The sequence below is a fragment of the Urocitellus parryii genome, chromosome 6, assembly GCF_045843805.1.
Source record: "Urocitellus parryii isolate mUroPar1 chromosome 6, mUroPar1.hap1, whole genome shotgun sequence".
Classification (NCBI taxonomy): domain Eukaryota; kingdom Metazoa; phylum Chordata; class Mammalia; order Rodentia; family Sciuridae; genus Urocitellus; species Urocitellus parryii.
Genome location: NC_135536.1, coordinates 179,166,517 through 179,190,013, shown reverse-complemented (window position 1 = coordinate 179,190,013; position 23,497 = coordinate 179,166,517). Strand labels below are relative to the sequence as shown.

At 43.1% G+C, this 23,497-nt stretch overlaps 1 protein-coding gene across 1 annotated transcript in view; it reads right to left on the bottom strand.

Annotated features, from left to right (window-relative positions):
• Positions 1-22,809, bottom strand: part of Ctnnbl1 (catenin beta like 1) — a 155,013-nt gene extending 132,204 nt beyond the window's left edge. The window contains exon 1 of the mRNA XM_026383174.2: positions 22,668-22,809. Coding sequence (XP_026238959.2) covers positions 22,668-22,697 — 30 coding nt within the window. The 5' untranslated portion in view covers positions 22,698-22,809. The remainder of the gene's footprint in view (positions 1-22,667) is intronic.
• Between the last annotated feature and the right edge of the window lie 688 nt (positions 22,810-23,497).

Here is a 23,497-nt window from a genome sequence, read left to right as displayed (position 1 = left end):
TCCTTGCCTTCACTGGCTGCACATTCACTGGTGACATTTTACAACTAGGACTTCTGGCTCAATCAATATTTGCAGGCTTGAAACCTGCCAAAGTTAACATCAGGACTCCCTTGCAAATTTGCTTAAGGCACAACTGAAAAAGCTCATGATCTCTAATGCTGCAACTACCATCAGCCAAAATTCGTAATTAGAGATCAAAGTAATCAGAGACAGAAAATTCCACCCACCAAAGGGCTGTTGTGATGACTAAACAGAACACTTCACAAAGGGGTCCTGTGTAAACCATAGAGTGCTACACCAATGAAAGGGATTATCATAATCATATTTTAGGGAACATCTGAGTGAACATTTTAGACATTCATATATAATTATATATTATGCCTTTGCAAATTTATAAGGCTTAACCTTAAAAACAAACAAAAATCAATGAATCATGGCAACCTACTACCTTTTTGCTGGAGGGGAAAAAAAAGTACCAAGAACTTCTTAAAACCCCAAAACAAAGTCACAACAAAATATAAAACAGAACCTCCACTTATTCCCAGTTTTATTTTTTAAAAAATTATAAATATTGAGATCATAGTATTTACAGGCCAATGTAATTTTGGCAGGGGGCTGGGGGACACTAGGGATTGAACTCAGGGGCACTCAACCACTGAGCCACATCCCCACCCCTTTTTTATGCCTTTGTAATGTTTTATTTAGAGACAGGGTCTCACTGAGTTGCTTAGCGCCTTGCTTTTGCTGAGGTTAGCTTTGAACTTGTGACCCTTCTGCCTCAGCACTGGGATTACAGGCGTGCGCCACTGCGCCCAGCTTAAATGTGATTTTTAATAATGTCCACAATGAAGGGAAATATCAATATATCAGAAATCAAAATTGCAATATCACTTGCAATCTGTAATCTGATTGGCTGTAATCTGATTGGCTGACAGGTAAGATGGCTGTGATTTAAATCACTAGTCATGAAAACTTTCATCAATCCCCCCCAACTCTTATTCCTTGTTAGAGCCTGAATATACATTCATCTCACCTCCAAAGGCTGCGCAGATTTCTCTTTTAGAAGTACAAACTATATTTTTATGTCCATGATTTACTTTGACATCTTCTCTGATTAATTCTGCAGCTACCTCAGAAAGCTGAATGTTGATTTGGTTTCTTTATTTATCAAAGCTACCATAGGCAGATACTTGTAAAACCACTGGAAGGTAAACCATCTCCATTTTAGCAGAATTATTACAAATATGTTTTGTCAGCTACACCAGAACCATCATCATTCATTCATTCATTCATTCAGAAGTATTTACTGAGCTAATAGAGCCTCAACATCACTCTATTAGGTGCTGGAAGGAATATTAGACATCAATCCAACAACAATAACAACAGAACAGTATTAATCTAAAAGACGTAACATGGTTCAAAAGTAGCAGAGTAATAATTAGAAAAATCTGGGTTCTAGTGAATCACTTAAGAGTCACACCAACTTAGATAATCAGTGCTACATTATTAAAAAATAGCCTTTGCTGCTACTTCAGAGGACTGCCTTTAATAAGACAGTAAGATTAAATAAGATAACAAAGCAGATGATCACAAAAGAAAAAATATTGAGTAGCCCATAAACACACAAAAAAAGTGGCCCAACCTCACTAGAAATCATGTCATTGGATTGACAAAAATGAAAACATACTCGATGATGCCTGATAACACTGAAAATGCATATATTCTACGACTATCCCAGCAGTTCTACTCCAAGGTATATATACTCATCAGAGAAATTATCACGCACATGCACCAAGAGAGAGTTAAAGAATGTTCACTGGAGTATATTTGTAATAAGGGAGAAATCACCATCAATGGATCACACATAGGTACTTGCTGCCCCCAATCAGCATGGACAGCTGAACTTAAGATTGCTTGTGTGAATTTACAGGGACACCAAATAAAACACAAACACAATTTACCTTTACACAAGCTTCAGGACGGCTTCCCTGCTCTCGACCTCAGGCTCCCCAAAAGGGAGACCAAGAGAAAGTCATGAGAGGCTGGCAAGACAGAGAACATGTTTGGAAGTGAGCTTTTATTGGGGGGACTCTTGTTCTTAGAAAATCCTATCCAATGGGGCTGGGGTTGTGGCTCAAGGGGTAAAGCGCTCACCTTGTATGCGTGGGACATTGGGTTCAATCCTCAGCACCACATGAAAATAAAATAAAGGTATTGTGTCCACCTACAACTAAAAATATACAAAGAAGGAGAAGGAGAAGAAGAAGAAGAGGAAGTTCTATCCAAAAAAGGGCAGAAGGGGCAGGACTAAGGGACAGGTGAGTGTAACTCAACCCTAGGGCACATCCACAAAGAAGACCCCTTGCTGTCAGAGCTAGACCCCGCCCAAGCCCATGGAATCCAGTGGTTGGTCAGAATCTGAGGCATCAGGACTGGAAGGGTGTGGTTATTCATTGTGGCTCCTCACAAATAGTAATAGTAAAAAAAAATTACATGGGAACAATAATGACCAAATTCAGAATAAAAACTGCTTCTGGGGTGGGCGGCACAGAGAAAATATGTTCAGGAGGGGTTTACAATGAAGTGGAATTACAGAACATAGGAGACTTTTAATATTCTATTCATTAGAAAAAGATTTGAAATAAATTTGGCAAAATGGTATGGTTTTACACAGAGTCGAGGAGAAAAGACGGGAACCACCAGAATCTAGCAGAGGATGCCACAGAAGAGCATGCCCAACAGCCTGAGGACCTTTGATAGTGTTACTGAATAAGGTTAAGGGCCCATAATATCTATAGAGTCCCTGAAGATCAACAAAATCTTTTACAAAGTTATTCAAGTCAACAGTTGGAAAGCTGTAGCTGCATAGTAGCTCAGACAGGCAGGTCCATAACTGGTGGAGCCAAACGTGCAATTATCTTTAAATTCAAAATAGCAGACATATAAAAGTACCTTCCAGGTGAATGTGACTCAAAAACAGTTCATTCAGAGTGGAGAGTTTTCTTAAATCTCAAATTCAATGAAACAACAGGATGACCAGCTTTGATTAAAGAAAAAAAAAAAAAAAGCTAATACTATTAAGGTTGCACTTTTAGATATCCACCAAAGTCATAGTCCCACAACACTGAGTTAGCTCCAGCACCTTAAGAGAGGCATTACATGTTGGGCATGGTGGCACACACCTGTAATCCCAGTTCCTCAAAATATAATTATACAAAGGGCTGGAGATGTAGTTCAGTGGTTTGAAAAGGGGGGGGGGCATTACAAAATAGAAAATGCCTGAGCAGGGCAGGTCTAGAAACCTGCAGGATAAACCAGGAAGGGATCTGGAGAAGATTTGGGGCAGGACCCAGGAGTCCCACTCAGTTATTTAACGGATGCCTAGTACTGAGGTCTAGGTACATAGTGCTACTAAAAAGGCAGAACACCTTCCTTCCCCTCATCCCAGCTAGAGAAACCCTACCCAGCCTGGAACCCCAACTAGAACATCAACTCCTTGGAGAGTTTCCCAAGGACTCCAGAAGGATTTCTGAGCTTTCTTGGCAGTGAATTAGATCTTTATTAGTATACAACGTGTGCATTAATAAATGTCCACCTCCTCTAGTAAACCAGGAACTAAATCCTCAAGGATAGGAACTCTGGCATCTGACTCTTGCTGCAGATAAACAGTATCTCACTGCGCCGTGCTCACTTAACTGTTAGCACACACACACCACTAGAGTGAACAAGAACACAGGAGGCTCCCCCTTCACTGCAAGTGTCCCAAGAGAGCCTGAGTTATGTGTCATTCCATTCCAGCTGGACTCTCTAGACTTCTAAGATTCTGACATTCTGTTTCTGAGCCTTAACCCAACTTAAATGAAAATTAATCTTTTCTGACTTTTTCAAAATGATAATAACCACCGTTTTTAAATTTAAAAACTAATTTTTTTATCCATTGTATTGATAAGGTTTCAAAGTTGTTAAAAAAAATACCAACCATGAACAAATAAATGTAGGAATCAAAAAATATTTGTCTACAGATTATATTTTATATCAAATATAATAAAATACTTGCTAACATTTTCTAGGGTTATAAAATTTAAAAAGTAAGATAATCCCACTTGATCAATAACCTGTGGAGAACACAATGGGGAGACAGAGAAAGGAGCCACCCACATCAAGCTCCCAGGGCACACTTACTACACACCTACAAAGCTCCAGGCTGGAGAACAAAACTTTAAAAACAGCAAAGACACACAGAGTCCTCCTGTCCTCGAGGACTTTTCCATCTGATGAGAAACAACATAGAAAAGTGAATGGAGAGGGGCTGGGGATGTGGCTCAGCGGTAGTGCACTCCCCTGGCATGGGTGCGGCCCGGGTTCGATCCTCAGCACCACATACAAACAAAGATGTTGTGTCCGCTAAAAACTAAAATGTAAATAATTTTTTTTTTTAAAGTGAATGGAGGGACACCAAACCTTTTGGTTAGTACTGTGGCTGAAGTATGTGCAGGAAACAATGAGACCATGGCAGGGACCTCTACACCCAACTGGAACCAGTATAATTAATTCAATGGGAGAAGACAGCCGTCGAAGGACCAGCCAGGAATCATAATTATTAGCAAGGTTCACAGTTCTTCGGCGGTTCGGCGGTTAACAGTGACTCCAGATAGAACTTAGCTGTTTTGCACCTACATATTAATCACTTTGTACCATCCAGTCAATATTTTACATTATAGCTTATTTTTCTAATGGTGGCACCAAGTGATAATGGGAAAGTAACACAGTAATGCTCAGGTTCAGACATTCACTGTTAGCCTGACCCCACCACTTACCGGTGAACAGACTCAAAGAGGTGAAAAGACTCGAGCCTGAAACCAAAATGAGCCTGAAACGTCTCTCTCTCCCCCCTCTCAGCACACACAGGCTCCATCCAGACCCCTTTCCTTGTCACCAACTCAGAAAGTCTCTTAAGGGCATACTCGCACCATCTCTGCCTGCTGCCATCATCTTTTAGCCAACATTAAAATCCTTCTGCTGCTTTTCTGCCCAAACAGGTGACCTCTTTCTGCAGTTACTCCTTGCTTGCTGGCATTTTGATACCCAGGAGAACTTAGTGTCATTCATCCACAGGGGGATTTCATTTCATAACCCTGCCTCCAGATCATTTGTGGAAGCCCCACATGGAGCCCCAGGTTACCTACTATTAACACCACTTCGTTCAGAACTTTTAAACATTAAAAAACAAGTTAATATGGGAATGCTACTGTAAATTACTTGGTTTTAAACCAAGGCTAAGATACAACAAATTCACCTTACTTTTAAGGATAACACAGACCCCATACTGTATAAGAATCTGAGTGTGATACACATTTAGCACAAAGTGGTTCTACCAGTTACACAACACACCTGTTACATACAATCCCGCCAGAGAAGCCTCCAGCCAGCGGGATATTGCCTCTAGCAATGGATGATTTCATTAAGACTAAAGCGGGGCAAGGAGACCTTTAATTACTTTATCTATAAGGTGCCTCTGAGTTCAATGCCAAGACTCAAAATTGCACTTTTCTTTCCAGCAGGAGTTATTGGGAGGAAGGGTATATACTACCAGATAGACAGAACAACAAGAGAGAAAAGTAAAGATGTTTGAGAGAAAGAGCAGGTAGAATGAATGATCCAGGCCTGGGTGAGTGCAAACCAGGTCATGAGTGAGAAACCAACCACTTTTTTCATTTATAAATAAGTCTCATTCATCATTTAAGGGTTTTGACCCAGTTTTGGTCTCGAGAATCTAGATCTTAGCTATTACGGTTAACTTCTTTTAAACCTTAGAACTTACCCACATAACGCTGTTAACACAATAGCTGCCACATTTATTTCAAGGAAGATAGAACTCAGATGGAACTTTATCCTGAGTATCTTGTTAAGAAAGAATATTTTTCAACGTTATGGGTGATACTGTGGAGTCTGAAAACATAACACGACTATATAATAGACTCTCCAGTTACCTGAGTGCTGATTTACCTACCTCTCTCAGCCCGAATGAAGTACTTGGTGTTATGGCCTCAATACATGCCTGCTGATGAGTCCATCACAGACAATGAAAAGAGATGGTTTCGTGCCTGCTTTTGTCTCAGATGTACTTTATTTTCTTCAACTCAAAGGTTTTACCATTTCTAGAAGCTATATAAACTACAAAGTTAGCAAAATACCTCCATTCCCAATAAAGACAATGATGGTGAATGAATTATTCTTACACAAGACAATTCAGTGTCAGAAATGCTTCTTCCACTAGAAAACAGTAGAGAACCCTGTCTGCCAATATGTGGAAGATGATCCAAAGAAATTCTCTGGTAGCCCTAAGCACCTACAAATTCCCCATACAAACCCTATCCCCACCCCTCCACAACTCTCTCTCAGAGAGGCTATATAAAATCAATTTCAAAGTGATTTTAAACTAATAACTTGCTCACTTTGAGAATATTTTAAATTATTCAATTTCCTGGCAGGAGCATCCAGTGAATCAAATAGGCAAAATGGGCGAGAAGAACTCTACTAAGGGTAAGATAAATAGGTAAAGAAATGTCTTATGCACACACACACACACACAAAAACCATATATAATGGAATAAAAGAAAGGTTTTCTTTGCAGCTTAGCAGGCTTAGAGTACCAAATTTGAAACTGGCTGCCTTTAGAAAAAAGTAACTAAATAGTGCAAAGCAAATATGTGGGGCATGATGCAGAAAGTTTTACATGCTACTTACTATAGCTTCACTTCATGAAAAAGGAATGTGAATCTTCATAAGCAAGTTTCCTCTGTGGGTGAATCTCCAGTCAGTTACAGCCGACTCAGAGCGAGCCATCAAGGCAAGCTACCCATTAGCTGTCAATTTAGAATGACTTCAGAAAGCCAGCCCCAGAGCTCCCCTGATATCTTTTCAACAACCTCTTAATCTTGTTTATAACACCTGTGTTAAGGCAGCCTGACATCAATTCTACTCACTTGTCTCAGACTGAAATTACTTAGAAACTTGAGAATTCCAGTAAACATACCAAAAAGCACAGAGACACAACTGCCCGAAACACCTGTACACAAGGGAATCAGGCCACCTCTTCCAAACAAGATGCACCTGTAAACCAGGCTGGACCTTAAAGGCAAAGTCAGACACAAATTTCAACAACAGGAGGCATTAATGTCGCAGAATTGTGGGATTTAAAGAGCCCATAAAGAATTCCTCCTGAAGCTTCCTCGCCAAGTGACTACCCAAACCACACATGGTTACTGCTAACTGTGCCTGCTCTGCCCCAGAAACTTAACATTTATTTTCTTTTTAATCCTTTCACAACCCTTCTAGGTAGGCAATACCATTCCCCATTTCTAAAGCAAGGAAGCCAAGGTGCAAGAGACTCGCTTAGCAAATCGCCAAAGGTCAGAGAGCTGGGACATGGTAGACGGATTCAACCAGGGACAGGCAGCCTAAGTTGACAACATCATGCTACCAACACGTGGCTGGGAAATCAGCCTGTCCGTGTCTGGTTTCTGTGCTTACTACAGATCTGTTGTCTGACTCTTAACACCTGAGTAAACTGTTAGAGGCTCCGGTATGTTTTAGAAGCCCACATGTGTCTTCAGCCTATACAAAACACAAAACATGTAAGAAATTGATGCTAAAATTAGTCCCATTAAAAGGGAAACATGCAGTGAGAAGAGAAGGGACTCTGGTGACCAAGTCACCTACCAAGCCACCTGGGTTTGTTGTTAGTAGTGCTGACCTTGGACAAATGACCAGTTTCAACCTTAGTTTCATCCTTAGAAAAAATCTTTCAATGTTGAGGGATAATATGTGGAAGTACCTAACCTGAAAAAAAGTACTCCATAAGAGTTTAAAAAAAAAGAAAAGAAAAATATATATATCAAAATGGAAATGGATATGCCAGACCCAACCAACACAAAATAAAAACTAATCTTGTTCTGTATGATCTCTTATTTTTTGCCTGCATGGCTGGGTGAAGAGAAAACAGCAATTACAGCCCACAGTAGACTTACAGTAAATCTCTGGCAAATAAATGAAGCAATCGATCTCTTGCTTTAGGGTCAGAGAGAAATCCAGTCTTTAAAAGAAATGCCAATCAACTCTTGGGTTACTACAGGAACAGAACTGGGCTTTTATGAAGATCATCCAATGTTTTCAAGGTAACTTTCACCCAACCCAAGCGAGTTTCCTAGGACGAGGGCCATGATCCTTCACAAATACAACTTAATCTACTCTCCGTCCAGAAAAAAAGAGGCAAAGAAAAGAGGGCAACTGGGAAGATGCTAAACTGCAACAAAGAAAGATATGTAGAAGGGACCAAATTCAGTCACCAAATCGATATGCTGCTTCACTCACTCACCACTTCAACCTTTCTGTAATCAAGAGACATTTATTGAGCATTCACTCTCTGGCAGGCAGAGATCTGGTCACTGCCCTTGAGGAACTCACACTCCTATGAGAAGGCACACAACCAATCAAGTCCAGTAAAGAACGGTATTCAAAGTATACGGAAGCACGTTCAAGCAAGGCCAATGATGGGACCATTCTGCCACATTCTACTCCAAGCTCCCTTTTTTTTGGGGGGGAGGGGGGTGTACTAGGGCTTGAACTCAGGGGCACTTGACCACTGAGCCACATCCCCAGTCCTATTTTGCATTTTATTTAGAGACAGGGTCTCACTGAGTTGCTTAGTGCCTTTTGCTGAGGCTGGCTTTGAACTCTGTATCCTCCTGACTCAGTCTCCGGAGCCACTGGGATTACATGTGTGTGCCACTAAACCTGGCTTCCCTCTTCTTCTTTTTAAACTGCCTTCATCTATCAGAGCCCTCATCCCTAGGAAGCAGATTCCAACATCTACTTCCTGGGTGCCTTTGGACAGAGTATTAAACCTCTGTGAGCTCCCTTTGCTCGCCTGCAAAATAAGAACAAAAATGCTGACTGAGCACTTTGAGCCCAGGGGGCTCAGACTGAATGCCTTTGCTCATCCAATGTTTTTAAGGTAAGTTTCACCCAACCCAGGCAAGTTTTTAACAACGAGATAGGATAAAATATGAAAATCAAATAGCACAGAGCACAGCTCTGAGTGGGCTTCAATACCTAGAAGTCCAGGTCTTTGTTTTGTTCTCTTGGCTGGGGGGCTTCTGCGCTCCTTTGAGCTGCTCATTATCCGCTTCACTTCAGGAACACACCATCCCTACAGTGACCCCTTCTCCCCTAAACACAAAGATAGTCTACCCACTGGAGGGCAGGCCTGGCACACCTACCCCACGACATGATCCTGTTGGACTCGGAGTTGTGCTCCGAGAAAATCCGCCCTCACTGCTCTGGGCCATCACAAAGTTCACGTGGTCTGAGGTGCCTCTGCCTCACACAAGGTGAAGCAGGAATAAAAATTGCTTTTTTAATTAAAATCAGACTTCCTCAGCCTCCAGCTGACAATCACAGCTAACACGTGGAGTCCAACATCAGACAGCTAGCCGGTCTCCATCCTGCTCTGAGGGTGCCTTTAAGCACTCTGAGGAGGGAGGGGGAAACTTACTAATTTAAACAAAATGTTTAATCTTCTAATTATGGGACAGGCTCCAAGAGGACGGAAAGCGATTTGCAATCTTCATTATGGAATCCCCACGCGACCACTGGCACAAGTCGTGTCAGCCAGAGGCAGATGTCATCTCTCTTCCCCCACCGAGCCTTCTGTGTCCTTGCAAGGTCTGTGAGAGTGGAAGAAGTCTGGCAAAAATAAGTAGGAGAATCAGGATCTCTGTCTCCCCTAGTTCATTATGCTGAGGGAGGAGTGAGGCTCCCCAGAGAAGCCAGGGAGATAATATTCAGGAACTTCACATGGCAGGCTAAGCAGCCTGAGGCCCTTTGAAACTCTGAAGTCTTATAAAAAACGCCCAGCTCAGGTGGTGCTTAGGCGATTCTTTTCATTTACTGAACAGTTCTGTCATCGGCGCTAGGAGAAGCGTGGAGAATTAGGGTGGTGCCCACCAATGGCACCTCTGGTCAGAAGGAAATCTGTTCCTGTGCAGATATGCTTGTATCCTTGCTAATTTGCGTTATCGCCGCCCTTTCAGATCTCTCCGTGCTAACTCAGGAGGAAAAGTCCCTGCCAACCAACTCTGACGAGTCTGACGGCAGAACTCCCACTGGAAAACCAGTGGAACAGCAAAGGCAGGCAATTATGTCCTTTCATTAGGGACTCTTCTTTTTAAGTTCGCTTTTTAAAATTTTGAAAAAAAAAAGTAGCCATTCCTGGACACCACTCACTGCAGTCACTTACACAACTGGCAGAAATGGAAATGTGCCCCCAAGCCAAATGAGAAAGATGTGCTGGAAGTAACCAGAACTGGCTGTGCCCCCTTAATTACCCACTGTAAAGTAAAACCAGACACAGAGAGGAGAGCCGCAGCAGATCTGGGCAAAACTCGATATTTAATCATCAGTCCAGGCCATCTGCAACTGTTTTGCAGAAGCACATAAAGTTTACAGGATTCCAAAGCTTCTGATGAGTCACCAGGTGCCGAGGGTCAGCTGCACTGTCCTGGGGTCCACCAGGGGCTCTGCCTTCACTCTCTCCAGGCCAGGGTACTCAACACAGGGCACCATGCCCATATTTCCTGCGCCAAGCCTGGCATTAGGAGAGAGCTGCTTCTTGATTAAGCCAGAACAGATTAAATGTTTAGAACTGGGAGATTCTGAAAACAACCCAGGCGGGAAAGCAATTATCCCAGGGCGAATGCAGCTTCCCGGCAGCCCCCTGCAAGGGGGAGCGCCACACCCCTTTACAGTAAAGCTGGCCAGGCTGCCCCCCTGCCGTCCAGCCTCCATGTCAGAGACAAGGTGATCTCTTGAAACATAAACCAAGTGGTGTCACTCCACAGCTTAAACTCCCTAAGAGCTTCCCACAATACTGCTAAGAAGTCCCAAAACGTCAGGGTCTCCCTCCTCCCTCAGCTCACCTCTCCATCCTCATCTCAATGGTCCCGTCTTCACTCGCCAAGCTCTGACCATCTAACCCAGATGTGACAAGCCTGTTCCCACCCGAGGGCCTCTGTGGCTCTCCCCTCAGCCTGCACTGCTACTCCAACAGCCCTTCACAGGGTATGTAGTCCTCAGCTCACAGGCCTCCTCCTCAGAGTGGCCTTCTGGAACTATCTGAAGTAAATAACAGTAAAAGCTCCCCATCACGGGTACAGTCCTCCTGTTTTTCCTTCATATTGCATTTGAAATTGTCTTTTTATCTGGTATGTGTTGGCTTGTTTAGGAGCTCTTATTTGCATTTGTTTTTCTCATTTATTGTCTATTTTGGATATAAGTTCCATCAAGACAGGGACTCCTACAGGTATCTTGCACATGACTCTAGTCCCAGTGTCTAGGATAATACATTACATTTAGTAGGCGTTTAATAAATACGCGTGGATTGATTAAAGAATGAAAGGTTCAACATGGATCACTAATCCAAATGGAATTTACTAACCACCCCCCAAATCTGGATTGGCTCACAGCCTGACTGCAAGCATATGCTCAGGGCCTACCAACAACGGTAAACAACATGCTCTTTCTTTGCCAACCCCTGGTAAATGACTAGGCAAAACCCGATGGCAAAGAGACAAAACCAAGGTGGAGAACGGCGGACTGTCCTTGCTGCAGAACTGAAAACTCTGCTGGCCTCTGGGGTAGGGTTTTGCCCTTCCACAAAGAGTCACACAGGCTGGGACCAAAACTTGGGTCATGGAAGGTCCAGCAAGGACAGGATACACCAAGGAGACAGTTCCAGGTCTTGCCACCCAGAGTCCCCAGTCATGGCAAGTCAGAAGTTGGGAGCCAGTGAGCACATGTGCATACCAAGTCTAAAAGACACTGGTGCATGTGTGCATGCGTGCGTGCGTGCGTGCGTGCGTGTGTGTTGGGAGGGCAGGGGAAAAGGAAAGGTAGGGTATGAGAGGGAGAGTGCCAAAAAGGTACTGGGGAAAAGCAAAATGAGGTCAAGAACAAGGATACAGGGTCTCAGATGGCTGCTATAAGCTAGACTCCATGGGCCAGTAGGTGTGTGAATTTGTTAAAAGGACGGTTAAAAGACAAAATCAAGACATCGGACAGGCAAACACACCCTCCAAGAAGATAAGCAGCCATGAAAGAAAGGGGCATTCCACAGAAGGACAGGGTCAGCCCTATTTGAGATGCTGATTCTCTTGACCAGTGGCCAACAGTAATTGCTAAGATGTTCTCCGGTCCCCAAGATGGCTGTGTGGGCAATGAGATGCTAGAGAAAAGGCTCTACAGAAAATAAAAACAAACCGTGCTGGGATTTCTAGTATCTGACAGACTTCTGGGTGTAGGAGAAGAGCTCCAAGAATATGCGTGCCTCATTCACCCCACAACCTCAACTTTTATGACACCATTAGAGCAAAGCCAAAGAAGGCCTGGGGGTCAGAGAGAATTCCATCAAAGAAACAACACAAGGAGGGTCAGCTGACACCAAGGAGAAGAATAAAAAGTGCTAAAGTAGGTACAAGAACTCAGAATCCCTAACCTTCTACCATGCAGGGGTAAGAGCTTTCCACACTTCAAAAGGTCAGCAGAGAACCTGGACACCATGTGCACCATGATGATGATTCTGAGACCCAGTGAGGCCTACAGAAAAGGCCAGAACGCCCATGTTTTAGAAGGACTGGCATTAAAAAAATGCTGGAAAACACAGGAGGCATGACATGGACAAGCACTGCTCTGAATCCCACTGTACCAGGCACCTGGGGTCCTGAGGCAAGTGACTTTCCCCCTCTGGCCTCTGGCTTCCCCTCTGTAAGAAGAGGCTAGACCATCTTGACCTCCTTCTTCCACACTTTCCCCTCACTTACTGACCTCAGCTCTCTAAAAATTCTGTTTATGAAGACCACCACATTTTCCAAAGACTCCAAATAAAAGAGAAGTTAGCACAATTCAATACAACTTACAACACCTTTAAAAAGAAACCTGATTATGGTTTCTTCCCATGACAACCCCCAACTAATCGATGGTAATATCTTTCTCTGGTCCTTTATTGCTTGCTGAGCTTCAGCACTCCGTGGATTCTGCGGCACTGCCACCTTCCCAGCCCAACCAAGTCACCCCTGCCAGAGCCCCCACACCAGGTTTCAGCTCACCCTGTAATTATATAACCTTGAAATGCTCAAAAAGTTTCCCCCTCCATTAATTTGAGAAGCGTTAGTGTTCAGAGAGGCTAGCAGTAGAAGATAAGGTGACAAAACCAAAAGCAGCACAGAAAATAGCGTTCCAACAGTATACATCAGCAGAACTGATGTATGCTAATGTTAAAATCCATCCAAAGTCCAAAAAGAAATTTTAAACTCAGATGCTCTTGACTGAGAAGGAGCTCAAGTAATGTAATGTAATCAACCTTCAATTTTATGCATTAACAGCATGAGCACATGAATAATGCCAAACAAACTGTTCAATAATCAATCATACCCACTTTTGGAATAAAGTCAAATATATCCAGACAGAAGTATCAAGACATTCTGCTTGGTTTTAAATCCTTCTCAGTTCAGTCAGTGATTCTGGACGTTGCTGAGTAATTGGGTGAAGAGAAGCCCAAAGAGCCAAGGGAAAGGTAATGTGCTCACAGCAACTGATAATCCCACAGGAAGTAAGAGACGGAAATGCACTGCGGGAATTTCTCTAGATCTTACTTTGAACTCCAGGATGAAGATAACCCAGTTTCTATTTACCAACCCACAAAGGAACACGCTTTGAGATCAGACACTTCTGAAAATATGGAAAAGGAAATGGCTTTGAACAATTCAGCAGAAATACTGGAGCACCAAATGGCTGACCTTGGAGGAGGTAAGAGAAGTATCAGAATTCCTGCTATACCTTCTCCTGATTCCAATCTCTCTACAGCAGCCAGATTCAGATCAAAACCAACTACTTCCCTCAGGATGATTAGGAGGGAACAAAAAAAAGAGAGAGAGAGAGAGGGAGAGAGAGAGATGAAGAAAGGAGTAATTTGTAAATGAGATTCCTGGCATAGATGAGAGGAAAACTGAGATTTCTTAGTAATGTGAAAGAGACCTGGGGAAAAGAATGACTTTGTTGATAACATAATTCTTGATATCAATGACTGCTAACTGTGGCAGAATGGGACTGTGCTTTAACCTATTGAGAACATTCTACACTGTGGCATGTGTGGGTGACAAACTGTTCTCATTTCATTTTATTGCATTCTAAACCTTAATCTCCAAGGGACCAAAGACCTTGAGAATACTGAGGCAGCTTTGTGGAATTCAAGACAAACCTTCCCCCCCCCCCCACTCTGTAGTATGTTTGTTTAGAATGATTTCAATGATAAAAATAACTAACATTCACTGGGCACTTACTATGTGTCAGGCACTATACTACCCATACTGTCTCATTTAATCCTCTTTTTAAAAAAAATAAAATGATAAAGTGGAGACTTTTTTAAAAAGGCAGTGGACTAGAGATAGACACTTTTACACATTCTCCATTTCAAAGATGAAAACCAGGCCTTAAGAGGTTAATTAACTGACCCAAGGTCACACAGCTAGCAAGCAGCAGGGCTGGGATTCAAACACAGGATGTCTGACCCAGAATTTGTATTCATCTATTACGCTAAACATTAAAAGACCCCTAACAAGCAGTCAGAATGGCACATGCTTTGAATTCTTTTCTCCGACAGTGCTGACAGCAATTTTGAACTACCCACATTCTCTAATGTAGTCATTTTTATCTAGGAAACTTCCCTATTGGATTAAAACTTATAAATTAAATCTTCCATTTAAACAATGACACCTAATGAGAGATCCCAGAAATCCCACTATGCTGTCTTCCTCCAAAATTAGGGAGGCTGCTCAATAAAACCTGTCTTCAAGGAGGTGGAAGTAGGTGGGCCTGAAGTCTGACCAGAGAAGCTATTTGTTCTCTGTTAACCTGTAGAGGAAGCAGACCCACACCCTCAAGCCCGTAGAGGGACACATGATAAAAAGCAAGACCTCCCAGAGGCTACCTATTTGACAAGCCTTGAGAGTGTCAACTATATCTGTGGGGGCCAGAATAGAACAGGAGGGACAGATTTCTTCCCTATGAAGCTTCTTCCAACTGCCTGCTCCCCAGGGGAGCTGCTCAGCCCTCATATCGCCTGCATACCAGCCCTGACGCTCCGCACATGGATCACAAATCTTGGGACCACCTGTTAGATGACAAGAACAGTGACATACTTCTTCACGTATCCAGAATGAGAGTTGGTCACTTTTGTGTCCTAACACCTTGGGTCCTGAGTCAAAAGCTGGCCTTCTGAGTGTGGGCTTGGACAATTCATAAGAAACAGACCCCTGCCTTTCATCTTTAAGCCCTTTGGTCTCTAAGCCCAAAGTCTGCTGAGCAGCAACACCCTGACTAACTGCAAAGCTGGCCATGGGGGTGGGAGGAAGCAGAGTAAATGATACCTGAACATCTGGCCAGAATGTTCAGGAAATGCATGAGACGTAAGTCAGGGTCAAAGGGCAGGGAGTTGTCTACATAAAGGGGCCAAAAGAAAAAGATGAGGTCTTCCAAGATGGAGAACAGGGCTACACAGTCAAAATCTAGTAGAGTCAAGAATAGCAAAATCCACGAAAATCTTTGGCAAAAGAGGGCATTCTATAAAATAACTGCCAAGTATACTTCAAAAATGAAAGACAAAGAGAAGACTGAGAAGGAACCATGACAATTAACTGTGAGGCAGGCTCCTCGGGAGGATCCTCAAATACAAGATGGAGCCTTAGTGGAAAAGCAGGCGACGTCTGAATTAAGCCTGCAGTTTAGTCTCTGGTGTAATGTGAAGGCTTCCTTTTGATCATTATACTCTATAAAATATTAGGTTTAGGGGAAGCTGGAGGAGGTGTACACGAAAACTCTACCATGTTTATAAACTTACTCTAAGTTTAAAATTCATTCAAAACAAAAAGCTTTAAAACACAATCTATTTGTGGCAAGAGTAGAAAGACTGGATGAGAAACAAGAGGAAAGCAACTCAGAACCGGGTTGGATCAAACTTTCCTGAAGACTGCAGGAAAACCAGGGCACCTGTGGCAGCAAGGAAACTGGGCATCGAGAAACGCCTCAGGAAAGGGAAGAAGCCAGCACACCTGAGGGCACACCTGAAGGCACACCTGGGGCCACACCTGGGGGCCCACCTGAGGGCACACCTGGGGGCCCACCTGAGGGCACACCTGAGGGCACACCTGAGGGCACGCCCTGGCTCCATCCTTAGGCAGCCATTTATTGAACATCAGCTACAGAGGAAGCTGCTGCAAGGGGCTGTCCCCGCCTCAAGGTTAGGGAGGCACATAGGCATGTGTTTTTTGTCAAAAAAAATATGCCAGAGGGAAGACATGAAATTAAGAGAAAAAAAATCACTTGAGACAAAATCGAAAACACCCGGAAATGGGAGTTATCAGTGAGAACAGCTCTTTATCTGTTATTTATAGCCACACTACTAACAAAAGAACTTCAAAAAGCACTAAACTGTCATACAAAAAGGAGCATTGCTCATGATGCTATAAAATGACATCAGGATTAAAATAATATTCTTAGGGTTATAAGGTAAGATGAGACCACCAGGGAATGACAGCTATATCGGAGCACAGGCACTCAGGCTTACAATAGTGTGCCTAACACCACACCACAAAACCCAGCAAAACTCACAAACTACAGCCACTGCCTTAGAAGAAAGAGGCAGATAACAAGAAATACAAATGATAAACGCACACAAGAAAAAAAAATGCATGTTAAAGTGACCTTGAACTAACACTTTATATACCTGCTAGATTAATGGGGAAAAAATAAATTATGACAACTAGTACTATCAAGATTGCAGTAAAATTGAAACACACACTGCTGGTAACACTGCAAACTGATGAAGGAGTGATTCCGTATGAGCACCAGGTATTGCTTAACACCAGCAGCTGAGGAGACCCCTTCATCTCTGGCCCCCAGCCCCACAATGCCCCGCCACCACCAGGTTTTTGCTCTTACCCCAGAGTCAACGACTCTCCCTAGCCTCCTCTGTCAGCCCCAGAATGCCTAGTCCCTCATCAAGGCTGGGATTCCAATGCCATCAACTCCCTTTCCTTCAATGAACAACCAAATCCATGCTCAGAGACACAATCCCTCCCCAGGAACAAGCACTCCTTCCTCCCACCACGTTCCCACAGTGCTGCCATTCATACACCGAGCTGCTTAAATGGCTTTCTCACTCCTCAAATTATGAGTTCTTTAAGGCCCAGGATCATGTGTTAATAATTTTGATACATGCAATACTTCCCACTAACAGGTGGGCGGGGGAATGCCACATGAACAAAGAAGTTCACCACAATATTATCTCCAAGAACAAAAACGTGGAAACCACCTAAATATTCAATTATAGAGAAATAATTTAGGTAAAAATGGTCTATCGCTCAAACAATATGCAAACGTTAAAAATAACGTGAAGGCTATGTGGAAACATAGAAGATATTTCTGGCAATGTTAAGTTAAAAACAGAACACAAACAGTCTGCATGCAATGGTTACAGTCAAGCAAAATACTTAAAATATCACAATGTTGACTGGATTAGGGTGGCAGTTTTCCTCTTCTCAAATATTTTAATACTGTTCCTGTCAGTTTATTATCATTAAAATTTTTTATTTCAAAAGAAAGAAATAAGAGTGGGAGAGGAACAAGATTAGAAATTCCTATAAGCCCATTCAGTCCAAGGAGATGCTATGCTATTACTGACGGGGGCAAGAGGAGTGGGTGTCTGCAATATTGCCAAAACTGGGGTCCCTGACCCCAATCTGCCTCAAAGAGAAAACCTCTCATGACACAAAGCAAGTCATTCCCGCTGAGCCAAGCTACACTAAATGTGAATTCTTTATTGCAAAACTTCGGAGGTAAGAACTTTTTCCAGACATCTGTGGAATTAGTATTAATGAGAGTGCCCTGGAGTTCAGAGCTGCGCCAATGCAGCAGAAACTTCTCCGCCAAGCAACTGCTGGGCACACTTCTTGATGAGATGTCTGAGCCCGAAGGCATCAAAAAAGTACATTTCCATATTGGGAACATAACGGTTTCCTCTTTAAGACTTTTTCCAGCACCTCCTGTCCACATTGTAATTCTCCTGTCTTCTCAAATGAATAGTTAACATATGTCAAGGATATAAGGCACACCTCGTGTCTAACTCTATTACTAGAAGAACCAATCTCAGCAGAAAATTGGAATCTTCCCACCAAGTTGCCCCAAAAATGAAATTTAGTAAGCACACACACAAAAAGTTAAATAGCTTTAATAAACATTTCTTGACATTTTATGATATATGTTATATGTGTGTATATGTATTTTTTTTTCTCACCTTAGTCCCTGAATTTTGCAAGTGATAAGAAAAATGATGTACAGAGAAGGGAAGTGACTTGTCCTGAGTCAACCAGATAAGTAATGATAAAGGCAGGATTAAAACCCAAATCTCCCAGATTTTCAGCCCCAAGTTCTTCTACTTCATCAAGTTTTTTTATCCCTTGAAATCTCTGGAGCCCTTAGTCAAAATAATTAGTACCACAGAACTTTAAAGCTAGAAGGAGCCTCAGAGAGCATCTTACTTAATCCTCTCATTAGGCATATGAGGAAATTGAGGCCCAGAAAGATTAAGAGATTTGCTCACGATATCTTGAATGGCAGGGGAAAGGCATAATTTAAGCTGAAAAATCTGCAAACCAATGCCCAGGAGAAGAAAAGGATGTCTTGGCTGGAGAAAAACTTAAAAGAAATGTATTTTATTCTACACCAGGGGATCTCAAAGTATAGGCCTTGGACCAGCAGCTTTAACATCAGATGGGATCTAGTTAGAAATGCAAAATCTAAGTTCCCACAGGGGACTTACTAAGTCAAACTCTGGGGGTTGGCATGTTCAAAGCAGACAGCTTCAGTCCCTTATGTTGCAAGAAGTAAACTTCAGTAGCCAGACTGAGTTTACTTGTAAGTGATAACTACAATCAACAGCACTGAAGATTTACACATTCTTGGGGCTAGAGATGTGGTTCTGTGGTAGGGTACTTGCCTAGCATGCATGAGTCCCTGGGTTCAATCCCCAGCATCACCAAAAACAAAAGATCCACGCATTCTTCTATATGTGTACTATACACATCAAATTTAAAAGTTTGTTAAATCTGAAAACAAAAGGGAAAACTCGCTTGGGTGGTCAGGGGGCTTCAGTTCTGACTCTGCTCCTTCCTGACTGCCCTCCCAAGCTTAGCCTTCCTTATCTACAAAGCAGGCATGCCCCCCCCCCCCCCCCCCCCGCTTCACAGGGCATGTTGAGAATCAAAGGTGACAACTTATCTGAAAGCACCAGTGCTCAGCAGCTGGCACACAGGAGACAGGCAGTATAGTACAATGGTCAGGAGCTCCAGCTACAGAATAAGACTGAATACTCTGGCCTAGCACTATCTGGCTAGCTACCTTCAGGTGGCACTTCCTTTGAACAACAGAGATAAAAAGCAGTTCCTTCCTCAGAGGTGTGCTATGAGAATTTAAAGATGATGCAGGTAAGCCATCTGTCTTTCATGTCTATAGAAAGTGTTGTTTCCAAAAAGTTCACATCCATAAATTCATCTGGTCTCTATGACTTTCCACAAGGGCATGAGTCCATCTGGTTAGTGTGGACTAGATTCCAGACTGCACCATCCTTTACAAACAGAAGTGGACACAGACCATACTAGAGGGGAAACTGCATGAATAGCGCATGTAGGGAATGAAGCAGGCTGGAAAGAAGACCAAGTGACGGTTTCTAATCAGCCACAATCCTGGCCTATAACCAAGTCCCTTATCATAGTGGGATTCACTTTTTATCCGTAAACAAGTGACTTGATGAAGAAATCTGTATCATTTCTCAGATAAACTTCAAATTTATCATGAGCCACACAGAAGCCCAACCATGGGCTGCCATCTGCCTACATCTCCAACTTCGTCACCTCCCCTTCCCTGCTGAATCACCAGGCTCCAGCCACAGGGCTCCTCTAACAGCTGCACCAGCTTCTACCTAGAGCCCGTGCCTGTTCTAGTGTTCCCTCTGCCTCTTTCACGTGACTGGCTCCTCTCAACCTTCAGTCTGTCCATTCCTCAGGCTCCTTTCCTGACCACATTATCTAAATAGGTCCTGTCCCCCTCTCTCAGGGGTTGCTTTCTACAACAGTGCTGTCCAAAAGAAATATAACAAATGCCACCAACTGAATTTACTTTAAATTTTCCAGTAGTTGCATTGAAAAAATGTAACATTAACTTTAATTTCTTTAACTCAATATATCTTAAGTATTATCATTTCACCATGTAACCAATATAAAAAGTAAGATTCTATTTTCATACTAAATATGTGAAATCCGTGTGTACTTTATGCATATACCAGAGTTCGATTCAGACCAGCCACACTTCAGGTGTTCAATAGTCATATGTGCCTAGTAGCCACCATACCAAATCACAGTTTTCTGGCAGACTCTTGGATATTTCCTTCATAGCACATTTCATGTTTGCTTATTTATTATCTGTGACTTCCCCATCAGACTTTCCTTTCAAATAAAAGCAAGAGCCTTATCTGTTTCATTTAATGTTTGTTTTTGTCAGTTTTTTTTTTTTTTTTTTTTTGCTGCTGTGACTAAAGGACCTGACCAGCACAAATACAGAGGAGGAAGAGTTTATTTGAGGGTTCACAGTTTCATAGGTCTTAGTCCATAGAAGGCTGAACATCATGGCAAGAGAGTGTGGCAGGGGGAAACAACTCTCACATCATGGTCATCAAGAAGCAGAGAGAGAGAGACTCCACTCGCCAGATACAAATATATACCCAAAGCCACGCCTTAATTCCCACCTCCTCCAGCCACACCCTACCACTACAGTTGGCAGTTAATCCCTATCAGGAGATTAAATCACTGATTGGGTTAAGACTTTGACAATCCAATCATGTCTCCTCTGAACCTTCTTGCATTGTCTCACATGAGTTCTGGGGGACACCACAGCTAAACCATAACAAAGTGAACACAGCGCTTTGCACACAGTATGTATTCTAGAATATTTGTACACAAACAAATGAACCTCTTCTAACAATAACATTCTATGAATGAATCCATGGACTAGCCTTTCCACGATTCCCAAACAAGCACACAATCACTTATTCCTTTCTTGTTTCAACATCAGTTACACTCGTAAAAAGAAAAAGATCTTGGCCTTTTACCTCCACACTGCTTATAGGTTTTTTTCCCCTAGATGTCTGTGGTCTCCAGGGTTATTTATATATATATATAATTCACGAGGGAGTGGCACAAAAATCATTGCTAATGTTTATTGAATGTTTACTCCTTCATAAGCATTGGTCTAACCACTTTACATTTCTCAATGGCTTCTCAACAGCCCTTTGAGGTAGGTACCATCACTGCCCCATCTACAATGAGGAAACCAAGGCACAGACCTTAGTTCAAGGTTACCGCAGCCAAGTTTGTAGCAAAAGAGAGATGGCAAGCAACCTGGGGCTCCAGACTCAGGGTCCTTAACCATTTACTTTTACTTCAGAGCTATCCAGTAAAAAACATGAGGCCAACTATCCATGAAATTTACACACTAAAATTTGTAATTTTCTAGTAGATACATTTTTTAAAAGTCAACAGAAACAACTAAGATTGGCATTAAATGTATTTCGTTTCACCCATTAACTAAAATGATCATTGAATCAAATGATCAATGCAGCTGATGTGATGATGATCACATAATCAATACAAAAAGATTTTTTTCACAGTAAGTCTTCAAAATCCAGTGTGCTTTTAATTACAGTATTTCTCAAGTCAGAGAGTCACAGTTCACACGTTGCAGTGCCATGTTTAACTACTGACCACCAGACTGGACAGCCCAGCCCTACTGCCTCTTACAAGCAGCCTCTTTAGATAAACTCAAAAGAGGGGGAAAACAGTGGGGCTGAGAGCCAGGACAGCTGAGCTCCATCCTAGCTCTTACAGGACTGAGTGGCTTTAACCAAGTCTTTTTACCCTCTGGGCCACCTTTTCCCCACAAGTACCTTGAGCTGGGGGGGCAGGAAGATTCCCAGGGACCCTTCCCACGCCAGAATTCCAAACATCTCCCAACAAACGCAGCTAACAAGGGCACATGATTTAAAATCACCTTTCGCATCCCTCACTTTGTTTGGTCCTCAACCCTACTGCCTCCACTTTATAGATGCAAAAACTGAGACTCAGAGAGGGGGCAATCACTGGTCCAAATGTCACCCAGGCAGGGAAGTCCAAGCAAAATCAGGGCTCTCCCACCACCACTGCCCTCAAGCTCAATGCGGAGTCCGGGGGGAGAGCAGAGAGAGGATGACTGTGAACCTAGCGAGGAGCTGAGGGAAGCAGGCCCGAGAGTGGGGTGAGAAAAGGAGAAGGGGCTCAGGCCCAGAGAAAAAAAAGAACCCAAAAGGCCCAGGAGGTCTTCTAGGGGGAAGAGAAATGAGAGGCTGGAACCCCAGGTGGCATGCAAGTGAGGGGCCCAGGAATGAAAGGAGGTGAACTGAAGGGACTCTGGCCCAGGGACCCCTGCCCGGGTGAGGGTAACCCCCCGGCACTCCCTGCCCCACCTACCTGGTAGCTCAGAAGTTCGCCCACGTCCATGGCTCCTGGCCCAGTCAACGCCGGTTACAAGAGTTCCCTCCACTCACAACCAAACCGCGGGCGGCTCAGCAGCTGCTCCAGCCACACTGCCGTGAAGTAGCAAGAGAAGTGCCTCAGAGCCAATGGGGTAAAAGCGCTCGAGACCGTCGAGTCGGCCACACTGCGGTAAAAGACAGTGCTACCGTAAAGCACGCAGCATTTGTAACCGTACTTCTTCCGCCTAGAGCCTTTAAAAGTGGGCGGAGACTAGGAGGGGCGAGACGGAGCGGGAGAAAGGACTGAAAGGATAGCAGACTTATTGCGCGCCCTTCTGTGCAGGGCGGAGTGCCAGTTCCCGCGCGCTCTTAAAACCATTCCAGGGACCTGGACAACTGTATCTTCGTTTCACAAATAAGGAAACTGAGACTCAGAACCGTACGGCACCCGAACTGAGATGTGCAACAAATGTAAATAAAATATACTCTGGATTTCTAAAGCTTATACTGATTACATGTTAAAATAATACATTGGATATATTGAATCAAATAAAATATTATAAAATCAATTTCACCTGTTCTCTTTACTGTTTTGCCTTTTACCTTTGGAATGTGCTTGGACATGTGGATGTCATTTGTGGTCCCCATGATAACTTCACTGAACCGTGCTTGCTTAGAAAATGACTTGTCCAAGGTCTGAGTTTCTACTCAGCTATGCAAGGCCCAGTGGGAACTGGATGATCTTGTGTCTTCCCAAGCTATGTAAAAAGGTTTTCTGGAGGAGAAAGTTGCCCATGGTTGGAAGAGATGCAAAGAGTGCATCTG